The 16,330-nt window shown below is 34.5% G+C and overlaps 1 protein-coding gene across 21 annotated transcripts in view; it reads left to right on the top strand.

The window, feature by feature from the left end:
- si:dkey-192p21.6 overlaps positions 1 to 16,330 on the top strand; it is a 78,379-nt gene that overhangs the window by 40,100 nt on the left and 21,949 nt on the right. For 19 of the 21 annotated variants that reach the window (XR_015505304.1, XM_087278257.1, XM_087278255.1 and 16 more), the window contains 5 exons: positions 5,112 to 5,224; positions 7,167 to 7,288; positions 10,264 to 10,387; positions 10,795 to 10,881; positions 15,142 to 15,219. Coding sequence is in view for 19 of the 21 variants with exons in the window: in XM_087278257.1 (XP_087134383.1) it covers positions 5,112 to 5,224; positions 7,167 to 7,288; positions 10,264 to 10,387; positions 10,795 to 10,881; positions 15,142 to 15,219 (524 nt within the window). In the remaining 2 variants the exon portion in view is untranslated. 21 annotated transcript variants of the gene reach the window in all.

The following is a 16,330-nucleotide window of genomic DNA, read 5'->3' as shown; positions in this document are numbered from 1 at the left end:
ATTGAGCAAAAACAAGCTTGCCGTTAATGGTCAATTATCACAGATAGGGTTTCATCATGCCAGCTGCGCGGCGGATTTTATGGAACTTCATGTAATGTAATTACAGCTTTTGCCCTAAACTGCAGAATTTACTCTCTCGCTTTCTGATACCTCAGTCTGTGAATCACTCAGAATGATGTTTAGATGCCATTTCCCCCAATGCACCTGCATACAAATGCAACAAAATATATTACAATTCATTGAAAATCATTTCAGAAGCTGATCTATTTAAACATGGCACCAGTTGAGATCATATAGTCAGTCTGTCTCTGCTTGGCTGTTCAAGCCATTATCATCCTTGGAACTTAATTTAAAAAAGACGAACATGGAAACATGTGCGTTAATGCTTTTATGCTACACAGGCTCATTGGAAATATGTGCTTCAGCCTACTGTACATTTTTGTAAAACTGCAAAAACATATTTAAATGTACATTTTACCGAAGTTCCTAAGTACAATTAATGCTACAAAGCAGTAATAAATCCTTCTAACATGAATTATATTTACAGGGACACATTTTTGATTAATAAAGGATTATTTTCTTGTTTTTCTTTGCACCTCAAAAATACCTCAAAACTTAACGGTCTGTGATTTGTAATCAAATAAGTTTACCTCATCTATGTATCCATGTGGACACATTTAGAGATGTAGTCAGTTTACGCTGTAGTTTGTATTGTGTGGTGTTGTATTTGTGATGAAGACCGCTCGGGTTTGAGTTTGATGAAGCAGTTCCTCAAAAGAGATAAGATAAATGTAAGATCAAGGTAAAGCTACATAGAAGCAATGCATTTTTCTCTTACGTTTGCTTTTGAAAACACTATTGGTTGGGATTAGGTCAGTGGTTGGCAAGATGATATCTATAGAAAGCCGCACCTTCTCATTATTGTGTACAAGAAGGACATGTATCTGAAATGTACAACAAAATGTAGCCTAAGTAACATCGCAAAAACATAGACAGACCACTCTAGTGGACTTAGACTTAGTCATGTATTTCCAATGCTTTTATACATGGAGCATTGCATATCTATAAATGCTGTAAGATTTATGCAAATTCACAGTTTTCTTTTCTCCATCTATCATTTAGATAGTTTGTACAAAAGAAGATTGTTTTAGGCTGGAGCTGTATTCTTATAATGTAATTCAGTGTGTACCAGCACTTTTGGAGTCATATGATGATATATTTAGATGATATATTCTCCAGATTCTGGTGCCTAGGCTGCAGCTTGTTTAGCCAGAGGAGAAATAGTCATGCCCAACTGAGCCTGGTTTCCTGTTTTTTTTTTCCTTCACTTTCGTCAATTGGTAAAGTTTTGTTCCTCGCCACTTTTGCTACTGGCTTGCTTGGTTTAAGACTTGTGCAGCTGTGCATTGATGGATTTGCTCTTCTGTGATTTTTAGCAGTAAAATTTAAACCACACTGAACTGAACTAAACTAAATTTCAACTCTGAAAACTGGACTGACACTGTTTTAGTTTACTAGAACTTCTACGCTAAGCTGATTTGACTCAATATACAAGCGCTATATACATAAACAATAATTATGATTATATATACACTAGTTTTATATCTCAACAATTTTACTACTTGCTTGGTAGCTCAGCTGGTGCAGTGCTGTGTTTGCGATGCAGAGCTCTCATGTACAAGTCATGTGAAAAACAACTAAAAACAAAAAGATACTTAAGAAAACCAGTTTTGGTTTATTTAGGGTATTATTATTTTTCAAAGACTACCTTGATACATGCATGAACGATCATAATAAAACACTGAGAAAATTAAATACTCTTTTTTTAATGCCATTGACTGGATATTTTACTTTAAATCTGCCCTATAAAAAACAACGTTACAACAGGCAAATTTTTTCACAGATGCGTAGTTTACTCACTCTGAGATACGGTAAACACAGGTAAACACATTTAAAGCATTACAATGTTTGTAAACCAATCTGTTTGCAAAAATCCCTGTCAGACCTTAAGCCTGATGAATTACAGAGCAGATTTGCAGTAGGAAGCGTGTGTATATGGGCTTTAATTGACAGATACCATTAGTCACCGAACCACTTCCTGTCTCCATGCACAGAGGTGGAGTGTTTCCGCTTTTTATTTGATTTGTTGGATCAATGATCAGTATTTTATTGTTTCTTGTGGCCCTTGCTACGTGCCACAAAGAGGTTTTCAATTAACTAATGTGCAGATTACCATCAATCTCTGGCTCTAGATCGCGGGCTCACATCAGCCTCCCGCCTGCGTCTCCTCAGATAAGCTTTATTAGTCTCCGGCAGGGCAGATCACACCTCTGAAGTCCGGTAGTACAAGACTTCTCACCTCAGCATAATCATCATTAGCCTGCATTATGAACATAAATCTGCTTCTCTGTCATAAACAACACAACACAACAGTCAACGTGTTAAGACAAGTAACAAAAAGTGCACAATTTGATTGAGATTTGATATTTCTTTATTGCTGAGTGTTCAGTGTTGTACACAGCGGGATACATAGTAACACTTTTCTAAACTTGTTTTAATAACTCATTTCTAATAACTGATTTCTTTTATCTTTGCAATGAGAGTACATAATATTTTACTAGATTTTTACTAGACATTTAGCTTAAACTGCAATTTAAAGGCTTAACCAGGTTTATTGGGTCAACTAGGCAGGTTAGGGTAATTAATCAAGCAATTGTATAGTGATGGTTTGTTTCGTAGACAATAAAAATAATTGCTTAAGGGGCTAATAATATTGACGTTAAAATGGCTTTAGAAAATAAAAACAGCTTTTATTCTTGCCAAAATAAACAAATAAGACTTTCCACAGAAGAAAAAATAAAGGAAATACTGTATAAAAATTCTCTGTTAAACATCGTTTAGAAAACATTTAAAAAAAGTAAAAAATGACAGGACATTAATTAATTTTGACTTCAACTGTTTTTTAGTTAAATATATGATGTTCTCAGTTTTTAGTTTCTGCTTTACTGCATTTATTAATTGTGGCTTTGAGTAAAATGTAAATATTTGTTTTCTTCTATGAATGTCTGATGGCATATCTTCCAAACTTCAAATAAAAATGTTGTCATTTAGAGCATTATTGTTCAGATGATTATTATCTGTCACTAACAAAGGTTTCACATTTGTTGAGATTAATAATTAGTGCTTTTCTTCTAAATATTGAACTCTATAAACATGTTTGTAAACATGGCACTTATTGCTATTTTATCCAAAAAGATGCTTTTAATGACAAAATCTTGATCCAAACTTTGGAGTAAGTGTCATGAGGACTTTAAAGAATAAAACAAAAATGACATTTCACTTAAACACTTACTTATGCATCGTAAATGCAGAGAAATTGAGAATCTTAAGCAGTCTTTTATGCCGATTTCAGACTTCATGTAAACGTGTCACAGATGTTTTCACACTGCATGAATATCTGGGCTAGCGTTTTGTCACTACTTTTTACACTGCAAGATGGATCAGCGACAGGAGGTTTCACACTGCATGACTTTACAATGAGAGGAATAGCCGGCAACTTTGTTCAAACTACATCTCACAACCAAAAACACGCAGTATATCTTTTGTTATGAACTACATAATGAGAAAGAAGCTTTTAAGTAGAAAATGTACTTATTTGCTCACTGGGGTTTGAAGGTAATTAGCAATTTCTCCACAACTTTTTTCTTTTTTGACCTGGTTGTGATATTGCTCAGATGACTCGTCAAACAGACACGGGTGCTCCTGCCAAATTTCCACATTTTCTTCCATTTCTTGGGTCCAAATAAACTGAAAATGTGCGCTTTTAACTTCTACCACAAACTCCAGCTGGCCTGCGGATACCCACACTAGTGGATGCTGCTCTCTCATTGGCTGTTGGTGATTGCTGATGATATTTTTAATCACAACACATTTCACACAGCATGATTTAAATCGCCGACAACTTTAGATATTTAGCATGCCAAATATCTCATGGGCATCGGCGACATCTCGGCGATTCTCTTAGATCGCATCTTTGATAGTTCACACTGTGTGGCATTTGTCAGCGATTTCTCAAAACCTGTCGGTAAGTCAGAATTAGAATTAAAATCATGCAGTCTGAAATCGGCAATACTTTTTTTTATTGCTCCATATATAGAATGCTTAGCATAAATAAGTACACAATCTTTTGATATTGAATATTTATAAACAAAACACTTTTATTAAACTATAGAATAGAAAAATAATACATTTAAATTCAAATGAGGTATATGCACAAAGTACAAACTACAATTTTTCAACTAAATTGTACACCACCTGACAAAAGTCACCATCGATCCCAGTTGTAATCTTGTGGCCTTTGCATTTCATATTAGCCACTTCAGATACCAAATGATCGACTAGAAGTCAAGTTATTATTTGTTGTTCCTAAAACTTGGATAGGCAACAAGACTTTTGTCAGGTAATGTATATATTTTGTACATTTCTCTTTTTTTTCTCTCTCTCTCTCTTTCTCTCTCTCTCTCTCTCTCTCTCTCTCTTTAAAATACACATACCTTTTTTGTGTTCTAATTTCTGGACTGTGATTTTACATTGTTTTAATAGATTACTTCTAGTTTTGGGTTCGGTACTGACTAATCTAATATTATTGTACATCATTTTCTTAAAGAAAACATTAATTTAAAAGAGATATCTGTGAGGTGTGTACTCATTTATGCTGGACATGATGTGTATACAATATGCAGAAAAGAATTATTAATTAAATCTCAGTTAAAATTACTTATAAAGTAAATTTAATCCAACTGCATCCAACTTAAAATAAAACATGCCTGCACTTATTTCAGTTAAAACCTGAATAAAATTGTTGTGTGTGTGTGCAAGAAATTCCTTTTAAATCCTTAAGAAATCTTTCCAACCAATGTATTTTACAGCCCTCATGCCAAGAATGATTTAAACTCCAACACGCACGAGCACCTTTTTGACCTTCTTGCTGACTCCAAAAAATGCTAACTGAAAATACATTATAAATGAGTGTGTTTTTTCAACCCACAGTCTGTAATAGTAATCTAGCATGTTTATATTTGTGTGTGTGTGTGTGTGCATGAATATATTAGTATCCTGGTCCTGGCTGCGGATACCCGGAGTTCTCCAGCGTCTGGGCTTCACCTATTTCGTTCTGGCACTGATGCAGACTTTCTCTCCCCTCCGAGAGATCCCCTTGAGAGAGGTGGGTTCAGATCTGTGTCTCAAGTTTCCCTCGCATCAGACATCTGTGCAGGAACACACTTGTTCTCAAGTAATGATTCATTGGCGGCAGAGGTTACTGCAAGATGACGTAAATGCTTTAATGTGCCAATTATATTTGGTGTTTATTAGTTTATCACATGCATGCTGTTTTTGAAAGAAGTCCCTTTTGCTCACCAGTGATGAATTATGTAGTCAAAAATATTGTAATGTTGTTAAATATTGGTACTCTTTAGAATGATTTTAATGTCTTTAATTTGAACATTCATTTTGACATTTCAGAATTCGAATATGGTGATTTGGTGCTAAATTAAAAAAAAAAAAAGATTATTACCAATGTCGAAATTCGTTGTGTTGCCTATTTTTTATTGAAACTGTGGAACTTTTTCCCAGGAGTTTGATAGGATTTTTTTATTTATTTGAATATTATATATTTTTATTTGATGTTTGTTTCTTACTGTTAAATTATTAATGCTGTTATAATTTCTCTACCTTTACATAAAACTTTTATTCAACAAGAACGCAATATATAGATCAATTTTGACTAATACTCTACATATATTATGTTACAAAAAGTAGAAATTTGAAAAAGTGCTGCTCAGTAAAATGTTTATAAATCAAAGAATCCTGAAAAAAAATTGGGCCACAGTTTTTCCACAATATAATGAAGCAGAAACAGTTTTTAACTTTGGCAATAATTTTTAAAATATATAGGGCTATTGAATAAGCTTGGAGAGTCTCTTTATGACTTTTTTTGAAAATAAAAATAAAACAACAGGGATATATTTAATGAGGATTAGATTATGTATACTGTAGGAAAACCATAATATAAAATAAAAATAATGCTGGGTGTGTCTAGTACTAGGAGGCTTTTTGTACATTTATTACTGGTATATACAGTTGAAAACAGAATTATTAGCCCCCTGTTAGGTAGCCCCTCGCACCAGGTGCGACTCCTGTCAGCTAAGAACAGGAAACCGAGGCTACAGTTCGAACAGGCTCACCAAAATTGGGCAATAGAAGATTGAAAAAATGTTGCCTGCTCTGATGAGTCTCGATTTCTGCTGCGACATTCAGATGGTAGGGTCAGAATTTGACGTCAACTACATGAAAGCATGGATCCACCCTGCCTCAACAGTTCAGGCAATGGTGTGGGGGATATTTTCTTGGCACACTTTTGACCCATTAGTACCAATTGAGCATCTTGTCAACGCCACAGCCTACCCGAGTATTGCTGATGACCATGTCCATCCCTTTATGACCACGGTGAACCCATCTTCTGATGGCTACGGAAAGCACACCTAGTCATAAAGCGTGAGTCATCTCAGGCTAGTTTCTTGAACATGACAATGAGTTCACTGTACTCAAATGGCTTCCACAGTCACCAGATCTCAATCCAATAGAACACCTTTGGGATGTGGTGGAACTGGAGATTCACATCATGGATGTGCAGCCGACAAATCTGCAGCAAATGCGTGATGCTATCGTGTTAATATGGACCAAAATCTCTGAGGATTATTTCCAGTACCTTGCTGAGTCTATGCCATGAAGGAATAAGGTAGTTCTGAAAGCAAATGGGGGTCTAACCCGGTACTAGTATGGTGATCTTATTTTTGGTAATCAATCTTAAAAGCAATAAGCAAATGTACAATAATAAGAACTATTAATAAGTGAACACCAATAAGTTTTGAGTACCAAATCAGCATTTTATACTGTGTTCATATTATACTGGAAGGGTCATAGGACACTGATGTCTGAAGTAATGCCTTGTCAAAAAAAGTTAGCTTTGTCATCACATAGATATTGTATATTATAAAATGTATTAAAATAAAAAAATATATATTTTTTTAATTGCAATAAATTTTAAAACATTTGTACTTTTGAATTATTAATAACCCGCCATGTTTTGCACATGTTCCCTTCAGCATAACTGGTGGAACCCCATTCAGGATGTCATTTTATACTGGCCTGAGTGGCTCTTCATTGTGTTGCTGGAGACCTTGTGGCTGTGCCTCACTTTCCTACTGCCAGTCCCAAACTGCCCTACGTGAGTTCATATCAGCATCAAGCTTTGACCATATAACATTTATGATGAAGATTAACTATCACACCAAACATTACAAACACAATAATTTATCATATAAATCCCATGCATCCAATAATTAATGTGTAATGTGTCCATCAAACATGATTTAACTGCAGTTTATCCCTTTATTAACATCATAATAATGCCATTCATATGTCAAGCTAATTCCTTGGGTGACATGCTGTATATGTTGGCAATATTGAATACAAGCGTGAATATATTTGGTATGGCTGTACATTTACATCACAAATGCGCATATATATGCATCGCAATATGGTCGTTTGTGTTGGTGAGTCTGCGAATGTGCGCCGGTGTTGTGAGATCTGTGATTTATGAGTGTTTGCCGGCCGCTTCAGAGAGGATAATTAGCCAATCTCAGTCTGTCATGTGCACTAAAAGGAGGCAGGGAGAAAGGATTCATCTTCCTTTCTCTAGCTCTCTCAGTTTTTCTCTCGCATCCGCTCAACCTTCCATTTGTGTCCTCTTTCTCCTCTCCTTCAAGTTTTTTTTGTCAGTGTGTCTGGGCCTGCTTGACATTGATGATCATGTGCAGAACACTGATAACTCGGCTTGAATAAAAAATGTTTTGACCTCACAGTCGTCGTCCTTGTGTTGCGGTATGATGCAGCATTTAAATTTTTACCTTCAAATGCACTTGTCTGAAAAATGTCACCAAAGGCTCAATTTTTTTGTCCTATCAACTTGTTTTGGAACAATGTATGTGGTATGAACATAATAATATATTTGATGATATATTTGTATATTTCTGTTTTGTTCGCATTATTTGCTGCCATTGAAACATTTCTGATTATCATCAATGTTGAAAACAGTTGAGCTGCTTGATATTTTTTGTTTGTATGGATGCAATGATATTTTACCCTTCAAAAACACCACACCAAGCATTATATGTTTTTAAAAGATGTCTAATAGACATCCAAACATAAACATCTTGGCTAAAATGAGACTAAATTTGGGCTGTAAGTGAAAGCCTAATAGGCGTAGTTGAGGTTACAGACAGGAAAGCATTGGGAGCAGAGAGAGGGGGAGAGGTTGGCAAAGGACCTTGAGCCAGGAATCAAACTCAGGTCGCCGTGAGCACCATGGTGCTATATGTCGGTGAACTTAACTACTAGGCTATTGGCGCCGACAGGAATGACTACACTTAAAGTTTCTCTTTTTGATGACTAGTGTATTTTTGGACAATTGTTAGACATCTGTTAGATTTTCAATTACAAACCAAATTTAGCAACTCGCGCTCATTGGAAATATGTGCCCAGGGCTACATTTTTTTAGAACCCACAAATGTGTACCGTGGACCACATTCTCTTGCAGTTTTTATTTTTACAAATCCACTATTTTTGACAATCTAAAATATGTTACTGGGGCACATTTTTTAATACATGTCATTTGTCAAAAATCCACCAGACACCACTGTATACATTTTTGTGAACATTTACATCTTATGCACGTCCATGAGAGAAATCGGTCAGCCTGTTGTCATGCTTAATATATCAGCTTCATATCACCTAACCAACCTACCTCCTTCCCCAAACCCTGTTATGCCGAGTTCAGTCTGCATGATTTTAGCCCTGATTTTGACTCGCTGACAGGTTTTGAGAAATCACTGACAAATCCCTAAAATCACAAACAAATTGGTGCTTGTTCACACGAGTAACAACCACAACAGTGTGAACTATGAAAGATGCGATCTAAGTGAGTTGCTGATGCCTGTGAGATTTTGGCATGCTAAATATCTGGAGCTGTTGATGATTCAATTCATGCCTTGTGAAAATTTTGACTGAAAAATAACATCAGCGATCACCTACAGCCAATGAGAGAGCAGCCTCCACTAGTGTGGGCATCTGCAGGCCAGCGGGAGCTTGTGAGAGAAGTTAAAAGCGCTAATTTTTAGTTTATTTGGATCTAAGAAATGGGGGAAAAAATTGTGGAAATTTGGCAGGACACCCGTGTGTGTTTGACGAGTCATCTGAGAAATATCACAACCAGGTTAAAAAAAGAAAAAAGTTGAGGAGAAATTGCCTTCAAACCCCAGTGAGCAAATAAGTAAATTTTCTATCCCATCAAAGGCTTCTTTCTCATGTTGTAGTAAATAACAAAAGATATACTACGTGTTTTTGGTTGTGAGACGTAGTTTTTAACAAAGTTGTTGGTGATTTATCCTATTGTAAAGTCATGCAGTGTGAAACCCCCTGTCGCCGATCCATCTTAGTCATAGCAGAAAAGTTGTCTATACAGAGCCAATCCAAATCCTATGTAGTCAGAGATACCGCCCCTTAGCATTTGTTTTGCACATAAATAGCAGCCGTATGTACCCGCAAGCATATATTTCTTGGTTTTCAAAAATGTAGACCAGGGCACATTTTCCGAATTAGCCTGTGTTGAAATGTAGTCTTGTTTTAACTGTGATGTCCATATTTGGATGTTCATTAGATGTCTTTTAAACACAAAATTGCTAAATAAGAACATATTAGTTTTTTTTATTTTAGTTTTTTATTCACTCATTCATTCATTCATTTTCTTTCGGCTTAGTCCCTTTATTAATCTGGGGTCGCCACACCGTAGTGAACCGTCAACTTATCTAGTATGTTTTTGCGCAGTGGATGCCCTTCCAGCCGCAACCCATCTCTGGGAAACATCCACACAGTCTCAATGAAATTAAAATTTGCATTGTTTATTTTACTAGTGCACATCGTTAGTCATCGTTAGTGAACAGTTAATCTGAAAAGAAAATGGCAGTCATTCTCTGATGATTTTGAATATGTTACAATAGAAAACATTTAAATTATTATTTTTTCTACAATATTACCCCCCTTACTTGTTTTTCAGATTTTGTTTTTTTATTTTAAGATTAAAAAATGTATTAACTCTAGACCTTAGGATAATAAGTTGTATATTAAATAGCTCTTCTTCTGCAGTGGATATTTAGGAGCAGGAGGTGTTGGAGATGGAGGTTTATACCCAAACTGCACAGGAGGAGCAGCCGCACATATAGACAAGTGGTTTTTTGGGGACAACATGTTCTGGTATCCGACATGCAAGGTGAGATTATCTTTAACCATTTAAGTGTTTTAAATATCTAAAGTTGATGCTTGATTCTGAACTGTAAAAGGTCTTAGTGTACAATTCAAACTAAAATGCTAAACATTGTCCCATCGACTCTGGTAGTTTGGTATATCACGTATCACTATACGGTTTCCCAAAAATCAATATGATGTCCATTTATTGACTTACTTAATGAGTAGTCATGTTGTAAGCTTCACACTGGGGATATTTTGCAATAACGACTCGCTGATTGTCTGTTCATTATCACTTGCTTAATTGAAAATACAACTATAATGATTTAAAGGACATTTATATTGAAGGAATTAAAGCAAGACAGCTTATCGTTTCTGTTCTCAGATGCTGTTTTGCTTTCGTTGATTACTGTGTTTTCTCTGTTTATGCAGGTCTTGTATCGAACAACAGAGCCTTTTGACCCAGAGGGTGTTCTGGGTACAATAAACTCCATAGTCATGGGATTCTTAGGCATGCAGGTAATTGAATATATTTCAGCCATATCAAATGAGCAATTATGATATTGATATATAGAAGAATAGTTCTATAAAAAATTAGTAAAAAACTATAATGCATAACAGATACGGGATGCAACCTTTAGCTTATAATAGCTTGTCATGAATCCTGTAAGTGCAGATGGATACAAGCAAAAAGTATGATAATTATGATACTAGCAAAGCTAGTATACAGATGAACTGTTTACTCCTATTTATTTATTAGTTTTTAATTTGGGGATCCTCCATTTCTTTTTTAAATATACCAACATATGTCCTCAAATTATGCTTGTTTTAAAAGTGCCTGGCAATATTTTTGGTATGTAAACTTGTTGCACTGATTTAAATTTTAGTGTGGCTTTTGTAAATTGTGGGGAAAAAATTATGAGTATTTTTAAATACATAAATAAATACGTTTTGATGTAGGTGAAAAGAAACAAAATTTCAAGCTTAAATTAATACATGTTTTATTCATTAAATGCTAAAAACACGCAAAAAATAAATGGTATCCTTTTACAAAAATGTTCTATTAGTTAATGTTGATTAATGTATTTACTAACATGATCAAACAATGAACAACGCATTTATTACAGTATTTATTCATCTTTGTTAACGTTAGTTAATGAAACATATTGTTGTTCTTTGATATGTCACATTATCTAGTGCAGTGGTTTTTAAACTGTGGTACATGTGTTTTTTTATATTTTCTAAATGATGTTTAACAGAGAAAGGAAATTTTCACAGTATGTCTGATAAAAAAAAAATTCTTCTGGACAAAGTGTTATTTGTTTAATTTTGGCTAGAATAAAAGTAGTTTTTAATAAATAAAAAAAAAAAACATTTTAAGGTCAAAATTATTAGCCCCTTTAAGCATTTTTTTCAATGGTCTACACTACAGCAGTGGTTCCCAACCAGGGGTCCGCCCTAAGGGGGGCGCCAGAGTTCACAAGGGGGGCGAGGGAGAGGATAAGTGTTGAGGTAGAAAAAGGCAAAAAAATGCTCCACTATTAAATAGGGCTGTGCAATTAATCGAAAATCCGATTTCGATTTCAGCTTCAAACGATTATAAAAAAGCAAGATAAAATCGAGATAAACGATTATTGCATCATATACCGCCCCCTTTCCAGTTGTACATGTGTTGCTCTTAAAAGCACAAAAGACCGTGTGCTTATGTGTGTGTGCAGCACGCAGTCAGAAGCATGCGGCCGGTCAGCATTCGCTCTCATTCGCACACTGAGCAGAGGAGCGCAGACATCTAAAGTTATCTTAACACGAGCGATTTAATGGTCAAATAGGTGTCAAAACGCGGTGTTTAGTGATTATTCATTTTAACCCACATTTGTGTAAGAAACAAATGAGTTAAGGATCAAAGACGTGAAAGAGAAACCATTAAAGAGACGGCAAGAAATATTCCTGCTGCCGCCTGTTTTTATTATTATTAATCAAACATAACGAGAAAATCCCTCTCTGCTCTTGACTGAAGGATTTTTGTAGCTAAAGTGTTTTTCTTACAGTGAAGATGCTTAAAGCAGTTTGTTTCATATTTTTATTCTATTGTATTTATTTCTCTTTCCTTTGCAGGGTGGAAAATAACTATGTATACACTTATTTTACTAGATACTTTTCAGAATACAAGCATTCAGATTAAAGTGCAGTTCAAAGGCTTAGTTAGAGTAAATAGGCAAGTCATTGTGTAACAGTAGTTTCTTCTGCAGACAATCAAAAATATATAATGCTTAAGGGGGCTAATAATATTGACCTTAAATTGGTTACAAAATATTTAAACCTGCTTTTATTCTAGCTAAAATAAAACAAATAAGCCTAGAAGAAAAATATTATAGGAAATACTGTTAAAATTCCTTGTTCTGTTAAACATAATTTGGGAAATATTTATAAAAAAAAATTCTCAGGAGAGCTAATAATTTTGACTTCAACTGAAAATTGTTTTGAATAATCATGATTATAATTATGACCAAAATAATTGGGATTATGATTTTTCCCAAAATCCAGCAGCCCTACTATTATATATGTATTTTTAAGTACCAAAAAAAAACATGCTTAAAATTCCAACATAATAGTAAAAATAATTAAAATAAATAACTTTAAATAATTATTTATTTTTTGCTCACTCGCGCAATGTGCTTGTCAACATGTCATAAAGGCAAAATCAAAACAAAAAAGGCAGAGAAACATAAATGCAGTGATTCTTCAGAGGCGAAGAAAAAGATTAGACAGTATGACAAAGACTACCTAAATTTTGGTTTTATTGAAGGCTAAGACAGGGGGGGGGGAGAGACCACTGGTCTACAGAACAAACCATCGTTATACAATAACTTGCCTTATTACCCTAACCTGCCTAGTTAACCTAATTAATCTAGTTAAGCCTTTAAATGTCATGTTAAGCTGTATAGAAGTGTCTTGAAAATTATCTAGTAAAATATTATTTACTGTCATCATGGCAAAGATAAAATAAATCAGTTATTAAAAATTAGTTATTAAAACTACTATGTTTAGAAATGTGTTGGAAAAAAATCTTCTCTCCATTAAACCGAAATTGGGGAAAAAAACAAACTAGGGGGGCTAATATTTCAGGGGGGCAAATAATTCTGACTCTCTCTCTCTCTCTCTCTCTCTCTCTCTCTCTCTCTATATATATATATATATATATATATATATATATATATATATATATATATATATATATATAATGTGAGTAAAATATAAATATTTAATGTATTTAATGTTTAATAAATATATATAAACATTTTCTCAAATATATGTATGCCCTATGGATTTATAATTTACAAAATACATATATACAGAAAATAAATATACAGAGTACACATACACTACCCGGCAAAAGTTTGTGGTCATTTTATTTTTTATTTTATTTATTTATTTTTTTTATTATTCTGTTCATTTTTTAAAAGTAAAAAAATGGTTAAATTGTTAAATACTTGTTTACTAAATATTTATTTATTACTTATAGTGTGTAGTTTCAAAGGAAACTATTAGTCTAGTCATTATTGCTTTTATTACTATTACCATTAATAATAATAATTAATATTAGAGTGATTTCTGAAGAATCATGTGACTCTGAAGAGTGGAATAATGAAGCTAAAAAATTCATCTTCAAAATCACTGGAATAAAGTATTAAATAAAATGATCAACAACTTTTGAACAATTATTTTATTATGCAATAATATTTCACAATTTTACCATTTCTACTGTATTTTTGATGAAAAAAAATCCAGATTTGGTGAGCAGGATAAGCTTTTTTTCAAGCATTTAAAAAATCCTACTGACCCCAAACTTTTGACCGGTAGTGTATATATTATGTTAATACAAGCTTTTATTTAAGATACGATTAATCGTGATTAATCTTTTGACGACACTAATAGTCATTAACTAATGAATCCATATTGTAAAGTAAAGAAAGATAAAAAAAAAGAAAATAAAGGCACCAAAAACAACTTTGTGTAAGTGATTGTAATTGACTTGACAAATAATAAAATATGCTCAACTCATCCAAAACCTGACACATAAACTCACCCGTATTTTTCTCACACAAAAAAATCATCGGCTTTTCACCATGTTCTCATCCCGACTCATTGATTCATTTCACTTTCAGTTCGGCTAACAATGACAAATCTATAATATTGAGCTACTTTAGCTGGCAGCTCCTCCAGAAGCAGCAGCTGTTGTGTCTCACTGCTCTTTGCTGCTGTGGACAGATGTGTGTTCGTCTCCGCCAAAGGTCAGCAAAGTCTCTCGCCCTTTTGATGCTGACAGCGGCCCGGTGAACGCTGAGAACTAGCCGTGCAAACCCAGTCGCATTGCTCAAATCCCTGTAGGCGGAGGCAAAAAACAGTTAGCAGCAAGTCCGTCAATCAGCATGTGTTTGGGAAGACGGCAGGTGTCCGTTCACTCCAGCGTCCTCGGCTGAGGCTCATTCGTCATCACCGAATTAATCAGTGAGCACCGCCAACTTCACAGCCGTGCGAGAAACATGAGCTCTGTTTCAGGGCCACAACCAGCGCTCACATCCTCTCTGTGTCTCTCTTTCTCTGGGCCAAACATGATATAAGCATGACGTATCATTAGCATTACTGTCTATTAGCTTTTAATTAATTACGTTTTCTTAGAGGATTGTGATCCATTTGGCCAAAAGTGAAAGCCTGGTCTACATAATGTTGCTTTCTGAATAGGAAAAGTATTTAAGATGTAATCTTTTGTGTCCGCAGGCTGGAAAGATTCTTCTGTTTTTTCGTCAGATGAATAAAGGTATCCTGGCGCGTTTCCTGGTTTGGGCTTTAATCCTGGTATGTTCACTCAAACACACACACACACACACACACACACTCAGTTAAAGTTCATTTTAAGTGTGTTAACTATGGCAAACAGCATGGCTCTGTATGTACAAGTGTTAAATTGCTTGTAGTTGCAGACAGTTTATGAAATAGGTAGACGTCATGTGATATGTGTATGTATATGTGGTCAATGAATTCCAAGGCAGAGATTGCTATCAACACGCCTCTCGGGACTGAACCGGATGGCCTGTTCGGCTCACGGATGTCTGGTGGTTTTTGAGTTTGGACTTTTGCCGCTGTTGTTGCATATTCATTTCCACTGGTTCTTTAGTTTAATATGCAGCATAGAAATGAGGTAAGCTAATAAACTTGAAGTGTTTAATAGGATGTTTTAACATGTTAGCCAGCACGCACTTTTGTAGATTTACACCTACACTCTCAGAAATAAAGGTACGCGAGCTGTCACTGGGGTGGTACCTTTTCAAAAGTTACACATTTGTACTTAAAAGGTCCATATTGGAACCTCAAAAGTATATATTAGTATCTAAAAAATTTAGGAGGAAAACTTTTGTACTTTTTAGGTACTAATATGTACCCGTGAGGTATTAATATGGACCTTTAAGATACAAATGTGTAACTATTGAAAAGATACCACCCCAGTGACAGTTCGCGTACCTTTGATTCTGAGAGTGTACACGTACCTAATTTAAATAGTAACAGTTCTTAACCCCAGTGAGCTATAAACATTAATTAGGTAAAATTAGAAAATAGACACTTTGAGCTTTACTGTGGTACATCTGGGAAGTTTCATAATCAAAAATATAAAAGGTTATACATTATAAAGTAATAAAAAAAAACATTGTATTGTGTTAAATATTTGTTTTTCTATATACAAACTAGAGATGGACAACATATCACATATCAATATTAGGCAAAAAAAAAAAAAGCTATTTTAATGTTATCTGTCTGATATCAAAATTAGGCCATATGTTTAAACTGATAAATTATATAATTGTACAGAACTGCCTGCCTTGTAAGCATGAGAGAATCTTGCGGGAGTGCAGTAAAAAGTGTCAAATGACTAACAATTGTACATTACTGTAACACTTTTTATCCGAAAACA

The sequence above is a fragment of the Danio rerio genome, chromosome 13 (assembly GCF_052040795.2).
Source record: "Danio rerio strain M-AB ecotype USA chromosome 13, GRCz13ab, whole genome shotgun sequence".
Lineage (NCBI taxonomy): Eukaryota > Metazoa > Chordata > Actinopteri > Cypriniformes > Danionidae > Danio > Danio rerio.
This window is presented reverse-complemented; position numbering and strand designations above follow the sequence as displayed.